The 12,116-nt window shown below is 38.0% G+C and overlaps 1 protein-coding gene across 4 annotated transcripts; it reads right to left on the bottom strand.

Annotated features, from left to right (window-relative positions):
• Positions 1–626: 626 nt before the first annotated feature.
• LOC139150405 (uncharacterized) lies at positions 627–11,111 on the bottom strand. Of its 4 annotated transcripts, XM_070722752.1 has the most exons (8): positions 10,843–11,111; positions 10,169–10,232; positions 9,016–9,124; positions 6,610–7,891; positions 4,824–5,267; positions 4,610–4,695; positions 4,151–4,424; positions 627–3,541 (listed from the first exon to the last, which is right to left on the bottom strand). In XM_070722752.1, exons 4-8 carry the CDS (start codon positions 7,865–7,867, stop codon positions 2,691–2,693), a joined length of 2,913 nt encoding a protein of 970 aa, XP_070578853.1. In that variant the 5' UTR covers positions 7,868–7,891; positions 9,016–9,124; positions 10,169–10,232; positions 10,843–11,111; the 3' UTR covers positions 627–2,690. The 4 variants fall into 4 exon arrangements, with proteins under 4 accessions (XP_070578853.1, XP_070578855.1, XP_070578854.1 ...); XM_070722754.1 differs by lacking the exon at positions 9,016–9,124; XM_070722753.1 differs by lacking the exon at positions 10,169–10,232.
• Between the last annotated feature and the right edge of the window lie 1,005 nt (positions 11,112–12,116).

Below are 12,116 nucleotides of genomic sequence, written 5' to 3'. Positions count from 1 at the left end.
ACACCTCTCCGTCCAAAATAATGATATTTACAGCGTTGTTATTGAACGTCCCGATTTTTTTATGGTTAGCCGGTGACATTATTCGTAAGGGAAGTGGTGTTCAAAATTTTGCTGTTTTTTTCGTTATGATTGTTAGAATCATGCACTTCGGGTGTCTGAACACTGTGAGCATTGTTAAGTGTTATGCCATCGCTTCGTTTGTCGCACACTTACACTCGCACATGGCTATAGCTCGTGAGGGCGCACTTGCCTAATCACTTAGCCTCTCACAACAGACGTTCGGTGCAACTAACTGGGCAGATATCGACTGGATTTGGAACATTTTAGTTACAAGTAATTATGGACGATGCAGAAGATAACAGTGCAATGGTCCACATCACTGATGCCAATCTGGCATGACTATCTCTGTCGAGTGTTTTACATAACAGTGTGCTGATGTGCTTCTGAACTGGCCTCGCATGATTTAGCCAGTGTCGCCAGCGTGCCATATGGCATGCTGAAATCAATCGATCAGTCTTCATTTCTCGGTCTAGTCAACGCAACCGCTTCTTACAAGATTAGGGATGGTCTGTTGAAGAGATTATCATGTACAATTCGTTGTGAGTAACCTGAGATCACCAAGGATATCATTGTGAGATGTATCTTTTTACGGTTTAATTTTAATATTTAGAGTGTTGTAACAATTACAGTTCATTTTGTGCGATGTAATTTGGGTCCCTGACTGGTTTAAATGGTGTGTCTTTCTGTGTGCTATTCGTTACACACCCTTTTCCAGCCTAAAACAGTACTTATAACAGTTATTCCAGACACTTATTTTATGTACAAGATTAGAACTGCAGACTTGCCTGGTAAACTGTCAAAAATCGAAAGAAAGAAAGATGGTTCAAACGATAGACAAAATAGACAAACAATAGACAAAAAATAGAATAAACATAGTTAAAGTATCATTTGACTTGAAAGTAAATCATGAATTGTACCTTTATGTTATGTCATATCAGTTTTGCAATATCAGGTTCTGAAAATGACAAGGAGACTGCTTACAAATGCTCAGTAGAGCCCCACATAAACAGCGAGTGTCATGTATGGAAAGGTTACATTTTATGAGCAACCCTGAATCAAACTGAATTGGTAACTGAGGATATATACTCTAGCATTGCATAAGAAGTTAACGGATGAATGAAATGTTATACAGATGAAAATCAAGCCACTGAAGATTTTTTATAAAGTAATATATAATGCTATCAGCAATTTTCCCCACCTATAGTGCTATACACTAGTCTCCGATCAAAGCTTTGACTTACAAAAGCTATAATTTTTCCCAGTAAAATCACAAAAAACTATTAAGAATACATTATTGTCACATGTTATCAATTTTACATAGTTTAAAATCAGCATTTGGTACATGCAATACATTTCAAATGGTCGTGATCTGTTGTTACATACATTACGTTAATATTTTCAGAGTTTCCTGAAATGAACTTTAACTGCCACAGTGCTCCTACTACTGTACAGTATGTAAACAAAACATTTATCTTTGTACTATTCCATACAATTCCGAGTACTGACTGTTTATTTGCTCTTTGCATGTCACTTTGGTGCAGTTTCAAATATTCAACATAATGACAAATCTCAATATAAATCATTGCTTGTCGATAAGGCAAGACCTTTGGCAGAAAACACAACATACAGGGCAGCAGTAAATCCTCTGCTTACCTAAAGTCAACAATGTGACATTAAATACACGAATCTCCAAGCTTCGGTGCTTCGGTGTGTGATGGTAGAAATCTAGATTATGCTAGTGGTAGAAATTCTCAAATGCTGAAATTCACATTCTACCCCCTGCTTATCTTTTTAGGATGATGAACCGACACGGAAGCCATTGAATTGTCCAACAGAGGGCGTACACTCCAGAATCAATTGTCTTTGATAAGGAACTTTAAGATTTATGAGATATAAATAAGATAAATAAGAACATTCCAAAGATAAATCTAAGCAGAACACAGTACATTTCTGTAAAAGGAATACGTTAACATTACTAGTACCCGACACATAATTTATTTTGGGATTTCACATTCACATTTTGTAGACTTAATTCCTGAACTCGATTGGAACTAATTTGGGAGAATTGGATCTTCATATTTTAAAAATTTCTCAACAGTGTTAGATGCCCTATAGATGAGTATTGCAATATTACAAATTACTCATAAAACAAGTGTATAGCTTAGAAGGAAAAGCAGATAAGCTTAAACCGAGATCACTTCACTATCCAATTATCCCAAATTAGTTCCAATCATGTTGATGAAAACTCTGATTTAACTCGTCGTTGATTATCATTTGTCTTCTACTATTTTGAAATCCGTGCAAAATTCCATGGCAAAACTGGGCCAGAAGAAGTTTATACAAAAGTTTATATCATTTAAGAGCAAACTAAGTTCACTGTATGACACTTTTATCCATTTGTTCATCTACATAGCTCTTTGAACCATAATGTTATACTGAGCGAATTTTACATATGGATTAAACTTAGCACAACTCAGAGTGCAAAAATACAACTAATACATTACATTAGACTGCTCCCGAGGAATGCGTGTACCCTATGTACGGGGAACAATCGGTTTCATATATCAAAGTATTTCGGCTTAGTTGTAGCCGAGCCGATGCCTGCAACATGGCCGAATTTCAAGATTCTCTTATTTGTCAATGACTGGCAAGAATACTTTGATTTTATCGTCTTGCCATTGTGAGACGGCAATTTTAAACTGGTCTGCTTTACCTTTGCTGACCGCAACGTACATTGGGTAATTTACGTCAGACTCAAACAAATTACACTCGAATTTCCCTTCCTTAGTGAATTTGGCGACTCTGTGATTGTCAAAGTCGCATACATACACATTGTCGTCACTGTCGACATTGATTCCATAGGGATTCTGTAACTGACCTGGTAATGACCCATTTGTACCAAATGAATATAGAAATTTGAGGTCTGAATCGAATACTTGGACACGATGGTTGTGAAAATCAGTGGCAAGGATCTGGTTTTGGCTGTTGACAACCACAGAATATGGCTCATCAAATTGACCATCTCCCTTGCCATAACCTCCGACCTCGCGTACGTATTGGCCCTCAGTAGTATATTTCAGAATCCTGTGTCCAGCTGTATCGCTGACAATGGCATAGTTTCCCATCAGAGCAATGCCAAAGGGCTCAAATTTTACTTGTTTATGACCGAATGTTCTCACCTCTTTGCTGTCTTCATCGCTGACCACAATTTGTCGGTTTTTTCGGTCAGTTATGAAGAGTAAGTTATCTGCGGATATAGCAACATCCTGTGGTCTGAAGGGTCTGTCAAATTTCCCGTCAAACTTTAGGAATGAAACACGTTTGCTGACCATGTCGATTATGTCTACTCTAAAGTTGTTACGGTCACACAGTACAAGATGATTTTTGCCACTGAAGATAACTCCGCAGGGATAATTTAGAAGGACGGGATCTTCAGCGTCGCCAAATGTCTTCACTTTCCATTCGAAACGAATCAATTCACCTGAGAAATACAGAGGTATCTTGACGTTTTATTGAATGCTTTAGAATCTTGCAAGTTTCATGTTTAAACCTAAAAATGGCCTGTTTAGGTGGTGTGTACCCATGGCGTCACCAATTTGAATAAAAACACAAAATTAACAACTCCTGGAACTTTCTCTATTCCCATCTATGCTGGAGTTCGAGACTTCATAATGATACAAACATACTTATTTTTTTCGCGACAGAAATTTTCAAATGCTAATATTTTTTAAAATACATCGATGGTATTTCATTTCTTGGGAGATACGAAAATTGGTAACTAGGTGATTTCTTCTTTCACTGGCCATGTATATTGTTGGCGACGGGGTGTATATTTTGTTCTAGTGTTTGACGTTGTTTACACTCTTTCTTAATCATTACTTCTGAAAGTTTATAGGGATACTACAAATTGATGTAACGATTACATGAAAGAAACACTAAAAAACAGAAATATACGTCTATTATGCGTTTTATTCATTATTTTGCATATCTTTTGATATATTTGAATGGTCACTAGTATGTTATAAAGATTTTTCTGGCATAATAATATTACTTTTCCACTTGCACACAAACAAATTACGAACTCGCTTACCTTTTGACTGTTTTATTTTACTTGTAATATTCTTTGAAGGCGTTAGGTCCGAAACAGTTTGTTCCAGTTGCTTGATTCGCGAGTACTGACTTGTTAGTTTTTTGCGAAAGCTTTGCTCCATCTCAGCATGGCGCCTCAGTTCTCTCTGATTATTCTCCACCAGGTTACGGCGCTCCTCCTTCAGGTAGTGACACTCCTGTTTCAGCTGACTGCACTTCTCACACTCTCGTACCGAACCACTTACATTGCTACCCATGTAAAGGTCTTCTTTCATCTATATGATATTTGTTAGATGTCAATATTAATGTACTATGTGTATATACGTCATCGGATATAGACTCTCAAAACCTCGGTAAACGTAACTCTACTGAGAAGCAGCATCACTGGACATAGCAACTGCAATTGTATACTATGTGCACCATAAGTATTGGAATATGGTTTCGACAAACATGTACTCACCTCTGGTTCATACTGTATTTCATCGTCACTTACTTCCTCGATTTCATTGTCAGAAGAGCCTAGTTGACTGATATTACCACCATCCCCTGCAACGTAAACAAATTCATTACAAACAAGCTTTTGCCAATAAACGTCGGCTATGTCCCTCTGTGTAGAGAAGTAACAACCGGGATATTCCATTCAGCATGGTTTCGGAGGAGAGGATAATACTCACGTTTAATAAGGAATCCTGCTATTGCCTGAAACGTTCTCTTGTCATAGATAACTTGTAACTTCATCAGATTTTCCGGAATACCAGCTCTTTCAGCTGCGACCTTTATGTCCTTTGGTATCAGCAATGGTTCCATAGCTTCAGCGAGACTTCCAGATTTCGTCGTCCTTTCCAATCTGTACAGATTGATCAGACGAGGTACATCTAACGTGACCACAAGGGATCCCTTCTCTATGGATGAGACACGAACACTACCACACTTGTTTTCAATGACTTGCTGCAATTGCTGACGCTTTTCCTCACTGGCCAACAGGGCATCAATTACCTCATCCAGAGACGAAAGAAAAGCATTCCATATAGCATCTTGTCTTGCTGTTTCCTCCTCATCGATATCATTTTGTCTAGTGTCTTGTTGCAAACAGCAAACAATTTCAAGGCATGTCCCACCTATAATAAGGAAGCATAGTGGCGTTACGGTATTATACAACATGAGACGCAGATTGTACAGATGAAAATCAGTGTTTTACTGGTCACCGAATCTGAGTATAGTCATTCCTCTCCCTTGACTGTTAAGGCACTTATAATCCCCCCATAAAGTGTTACGAAATTTAAGGTAATCTTAAAGTGGCACTCCCACTTGGTAACATTTGTAAAACACATTTTTTTTAATGCCAACGGCCGATATTTGACGTTCAGACTGCGCGCGAATCGCGAGATATCGATAAAAAACATGTCCTCAAAAAAGTAAAAGTTTGAATTCCGGTGGCCCACCTAAATTCAGCTTCCGAACATCGAACGTTTGGCACTGGGCCATTGTCAACTAAGCTATGGAGTACGAGTCTACACTGACGCTGCTGTACGCCACAGTACCACTCTCATCCGTGATCGGTCATGCCCCGTGGGAGAAAGCTGAGTCTTACTGACTTGGCGAAAAAACGAAAAACAATTTTTGCTGATTCAACCAGAATTCGCATAGGTCACTAGCACAGTTATTTGCGGTTGATAAATAGCGGCCGCCGCGTGATATGTATAGCTGCATACCACGCGTCGAACCGCACGTAACTGTGTGGCAGACGACAAAATGTAGTCATCAGAGACGTTTAATATTTAAACGTAAAAACTGATATTTATGTGGTTTTGGTTAAAAATATAATACAACTGATTGAGAATAATGAAAACGACAAAAACTAAGGAGAAGTTTTAAAAAAAACTTACCTAAGGTAAAGGCATAATGCTGTATATAAAGTCTTTGCAGTGGGAGGTAAATTAATTGCGTCGTTCGAACTTATTATGGACACCCTAGAATATCGTCAATCAGCACAACTACAAACCTTCGGGGGATTTCGGGTCATAATCAGAAACTATTTTAAAACTTCGGGAAGTGAAAAATACGCTCGGGAAATGACATGTTTCTATCGATATCTCGCGATCCGCGCGCAGTCGCCACGTCAAATATCGACCGTTGGCTTTTAAAAAATGTGTTTTAAAAATGTTACCAAGTGGGAGTGCCACTTTAAACACATAAAATGAATCGTTCCAGTCGTTTCAGAGAAGGTAATTGTTTGACACGAGGTGATAAATACAACAAATACAAAAACTACAAAGTCTATTAAAAACCTAATTCAGTTCACCCGTTTCTCAAACGATTTAGCCATCGAAGTTTTTAAATTAACGACTTCTAAAAATCTGTCAGTTTACTGACGATTTTAGATAACCAAAGCTATCTGTTTGCGTCAGTAGCACTTTACAGGCATTCGCTTTGTATGTCAAAGCAAATTTACTTTCGTACCTGTATTATCCTTTGATGACGTAGGATCGTGTGGCGTTAGTAGAGCAGCAAATTCAGCATAAGTGTCGAGTACTTCCTCACTGTTTGCATAGTCTTGCTTCAGTCTTTTAGCGTTTTCAAATGCCAGAGGAATATTTCTGCAAACTTTCTGTAAACGTTCAGTGAGTTGTTCTGGAGCTTTCCCTACTATGCAGGAATCCATATGCTCTTTGAAGTATTTGTCGATGAAGTGAGCGAGGTGTGTGTCTTTCATACTTACAACAGGAACTGTTGAAAACATTGCTTCTACTCCATCAAAACAGCTCTCATCAATGCTCGGCAGTGGTACACACAAGTGACTCTGTAAGAGATGTCTGGCAAGTTTACCAATCGAACAGTTGGAATACAGACGGAACTTGGTGCAGGTACCTTTCAGTATTTCAGTGAAGAATTCATGACTTCGCTTTTTCATTTCTTCTTTCTCCGAGACTCCTTGGATTTTCCACGTGACCGTGCCTCGCATCTCCCAAGTTTCTGAGAACTTTCCAATTGCCGCAGCAATAGGTCCACATCGTTTCAAAGCTTCCTCATCATTGATTTGTCCATACGTAAACAGAACTGGTTCACTGATGTTTTCTTCCGGAATATTTTCCCTGCTGCAATAAATGCATGGTAGTGGGGCAATCTCAAGATGGGGAATTTCATACAACTTCTTTTTGTTATGCTCTGTCTGATATTCGTTTTCGAAATGTTTGTGTGTTAGGGGTCCAAGTGAAAACAGAACCTCTGCTGCACTCGATGCTTCCAACATCTGTTCGTCAAATTTCTCATCCTCTTCGTCTTTACTTGCTGTAGCATAGTTGATTAGAACCAACTTAGCTTTAGGAAACAATCTCTCTTGAATATCTGCCGCGGCACAGTGTGTCTCTGGTGTGTATCCAATCACGTACTCTATGTTCTCGAGATCCTTCAAACCCGGATAATGGACTTCGTGATCCAGTAACCACCGTAACACTGCAGGGTCGTGTTTTTCGTCAGCCCACTTCTTTCTTTCTGCAACGATCAAATTAACGCCAATATCGTCAGCATCTTTCTTCTGCTCTTTACTCAATTTGAGGTCAAGGGTGGTGGAATAGACCTCCATAACACCACTTTTCCGATGACAGAAGTCTTTAACAAGTAGTCTGTGAGTAGCGGGTAGACCATACTTATCTTTATTCCAGGTGTGAAACACAAACAATGCTGCCGCTTTCGAGGTACTCTCTGCGTTTTCAGACATGTCAAATTGTTTATTGTAAGCCTGCTGTGAAAATAGAGAATGCCATAAAATCAGTGCTCAGTAAGGCAGCATCCACAAACACCTTTGCAAGGGTAAATAAACTTCGACACTATACCAGGTTGAAATCTCAAAAATGTTGTTACTATACAGAGAGCTTAAAGTATAATTTATGTCACGGGTATCCTGTCTATGTAACTTCACTAGGACAAAAGAAAATCGAGTAATTTCAATGTAATCAATAATCAATATATGTGTATTAATTGTAGGAACATTGCCCAACTATGATTATTATGAATGTATGAGTATAAAACAACAAAAAGCAAAACAAAATCAAATTTACACTGAACATAGAGATTCGAGTGGCGCGGCGTCCCGTCAGTTTCATTCCACATATTAAATATCAAGAACTTTCTTATCTAAACTCTTATTCACATTTTTCTCATAAAGACGATAGTAAGGGAAGACGAAGTGATAACAAAATCACACTTAGTGTTTTGCTTTCTCGTCGAAATTCAGTTTTGTATTACGGCCTGAAGTGTATGATTTGACAAAGTGCTTTTGTTCTGGGTCCCTTTTTCTTTGAATCCCTATCGTATGCATCCCTTTTCATCAATAATCTTCACGATAATTTTTTTCTGTCTTTGCGTAAGCTTGACATTTAGAGCTTCCCTTGGTGGCTACATCATCATGATGACAATACGTGTACATTCAATATATGCGCAAGAAAAGTGTACTTGTAAGTGTTACTGACTCTACCTATATATTTTGACAGGAGGAATCTGCGGACGTATCACTTGAAAATAAAGAAAGTCAGAGGTACGTTCATTTCCGCTGGTGGTCTATTTTTTTCAACCAATGAGCAAGAGGCAGAAAAACTGATGTCTGATGATCCACCGCAAAATTGTTTACCACAGTATGAGTTGCTAACCAAGGGGACAAAAAATATCAGAAATGTTCATGACTCAAATAGTTGCATGTTTGCAATTTGAAAACAGATAATTATAACAGCCAATAATATCAACAAACGTCTTTCGTTTGTTACCACACTATGATGTCTGAAGCGGCAGCCCGACGCCAAACGTTGTGCCACTTTCTAAATGGACTCTATGACAACACAGTAAACTTAATAATTTGAATGAATCATTTACCCGTATTCGAGTCTTTCTCTGCTAAGGACTTGGGTATGACGGCCAGGGATGTGTTGTGATACTGAATTTAGACAATTGTTCTATGTTGCAGTACGCATTTCACCACTCACTAAACGAAAAAACGAAGGAAATTGATTTAATTAACACCAGCCAAGGAAACTCAACTGTATAACAATATCCGATGGATACAATTATTTCTTAGTTAATTCAGTAGATTTTCAATCTGATTCGAACTCACAGCGTACGGCACCGAGTCGCCTAGCGACTCATCACAGTAAGAACCGCTCGGCCAAATACAGTCCGAACACTGGCCTTTAAGTACGACATCATGACAGAGCTCGAAAATTTATAGTTTGCAATTGTGTCAAAATTTCGTGACAATTTTCAGTGCTTGAATACTGCCAGTCGTTTTGATCCAGGTATGTCCTGAGTCAAAGACCTTTCCGACTGTTTTTAAGTTTTAAATTCTAGAATTTCAGGACCCACCAGCCCTCCCGACCAATGAGTGATAGACTACAGATCGTAATTAACTAGAGCAGTGATGTAGAATACATGTTTTGAAGTATTAATAAACCATCGTCACATTGTGACGTTGCTGGTATTCAATATGTACCTTAATTTCATTTAGAAGTCTTCTTTCCAGTTTTCAGACGTTGGCTCACCTTTGACCCATATCTCACTACTCCTGATCTCATCTACACTGTCGCATTAGTTTTACACTACACAAAATTAAATCACCTCTTTTAATGAATCAACTAAACCATTATATCGGTTAGGATAGTAGGCGCTCGAAAATGAAAGACTTAAACATTTTTCAAATTTGGTACTAGAGAAACAAACTACCAAATGTCAATATTTACCGATATTTGAAATTCAAAATGGCCGCCATTCCTATACTAACACTACGGGAAAAATCAATTTTCGAAGCCGGTGAAAAGTTTAGTTACTCCATTAGTTTCAAAACTGCCCGCCATAAGTTAAAAACCAAACAAGAGTTGTAAAAGTTTGAGAGTTCGAATATCTGTCCCTGTGTCAAGTACCAACAGGTTGTTGCTGATCTCATAGGAGAGGTGACCTTATGAAGTCGTTTACACAGAATTGGTGTCAGTCACAAAACAGAAACCTACTTTCGAGAGCTATGATTTAAACTTACCTTTTAGCAGCAAGTTAACATCAATGGAAACACTATACGAGATCTTCGAACCACTAGGTTAGATCTTAATGTAACAGATGTAAATGTGACTGTAGTGGTGCAAACATTGTCACATTGCAAGTGATAAATTGCCTTGTTGTGTTAAATTGTAGCTTAGGGAGCTTTCAGTAATTATGGCTGGGGGCGGGCTGGTAAAATCCAGGGTTCATTTTAAAAAGGAAAACTGCAAAAGAGATTGGTCATAATATTTCAAACAGCACAGAGAGCGTCTCTTAATTTTCATAAGTATCCAGGTGGTCAAATAGCTGTTTCAGTATAAAACAGACATTTTCCGGGAAAGGGTGATTCTCCGCATATTCTTATTTACTGAAGAGATTTCACTGCAATGTGAATACAACTAGACTTATTATCTGTCATATTAACATCTTAATTTGGCAACTATATAAAGGCCTGTCTCGCCATAAATAATGTTACATGTAGCAAGTGAAGCATTATAGACTCGTGATAAAGCAACATTAGATATTTGCCACTAAACAACAATAATGATTGTTATACACGCATCACCTCACAACGAGAAAGCCACTTACCCCTAATCTTCCTTAATATTTTCTCGCGAGGCATTTCAGATTAGAAATGTACAAAAGAGGAAGCAATACAACTGTTTGAAAACTCACTTTAAAGATGTTGGTCTGTGTCTGTTTCCCTCTCGATATGAAGTTCCGCCTCAGGGGACAAAAGTATCACGAATCCTGCATAAGAGAGAAACGCCATTCATCCTGTACCCATTTATGGAATTCCCATGGTCAAAGGGGGAGGCCTAACACCATGCCATATACAGGACAACAACAAGTTAATCACTATAGGTTGAACTTAATATTACAGTGATTCCCTGGGTGTATTTCTGTTGCATGAGTTAATCACCACTCACGCAATTCTACTTAATTCGTTACTCATTAACCTTTGCTGGCACCACCAAATATACTTCTAACTGTAAATAAGTTAAAACGAAAGTGACTGTGTATGTGAAAAGCAGTGAAGGATATTTAACAGTGTTCTAGCACACGAATCAGTGTACATATATTGACTGTTCGCCGAAGGGAAACAAGCTGAATTTTCTTCTGACTCAGAGGCCCGAGGGATTGAAGGCGTATGTCGCACAGTACATTAAATTACCCACAATGCTGTTCGATTTGTACCAACGACGTTAGTTTTCTTATAACTCTTTCAGTTCTGTATAAAAGCAATAATGTGAAGTCTCACGATAACTGATTAATTATATATATTAAAAGTACGTTGAAATATTGTAGTATAAATTTCAAAGAAACCATTAAATAACCATAAAAGTCACATTCTTCAGGTACTACAAATGCCACACTTTTGGGAAGCAAGTTATTACCAACTGAAGGGGTCATTCTCTGAAAATAGTTAGCATGTAAATTTCTTTTGTCTTTTCTATTTGGAAAAAATCAATATCCTTTTGTTTCATAAAACAGGTGCAACTAGTCTCCCTACTTTCCATCACTTTATTCTGTATGGCTGAGGACACAATCAGTGGAAAATTTACAAAAATCCTTTCTCTTCTCTCAATCAAGGACAAATTTCTTAATCCTTTAAAATTGGAATTGAGAAGAAAGGTGTTTTTAAAAGTACGTTCTCAGAATTTCTACAAGTGGTCCAGGAATTTGTCTACACATGGGAGACATGGTAGACTTCACAGGGGAATCTACGTTGGTACAAATCACGATGTATTGTGGGAAATCTCTAGTACTGTGTGTCGTTGCAGTCATGGCCAGTCATGTGTTTATAACACACCTCATAAGAAGTAATACATAAGAACCTACCATACACGTATGTAGCATATAACAGATGCATTAAATTATTAATTCAAACTTCAAACCATTACATGGAATGTAAATATAACAATAAATTCATGCTTCATACTTGGAAA

Source organism: Ptychodera flava, chromosome 14 (genome assembly GCF_041260155.1).
Source record: "Ptychodera flava strain L36383 chromosome 14, AS_Pfla_20210202, whole genome shotgun sequence".
In the NCBI taxonomy this organism is placed as follows: Eukaryota; Metazoa; Hemichordata; class Enteropneusta; family Ptychoderidae; genus Ptychodera; species Ptychodera flava.
This window is presented reverse-complemented; position numbering and strand designations above follow the sequence as displayed.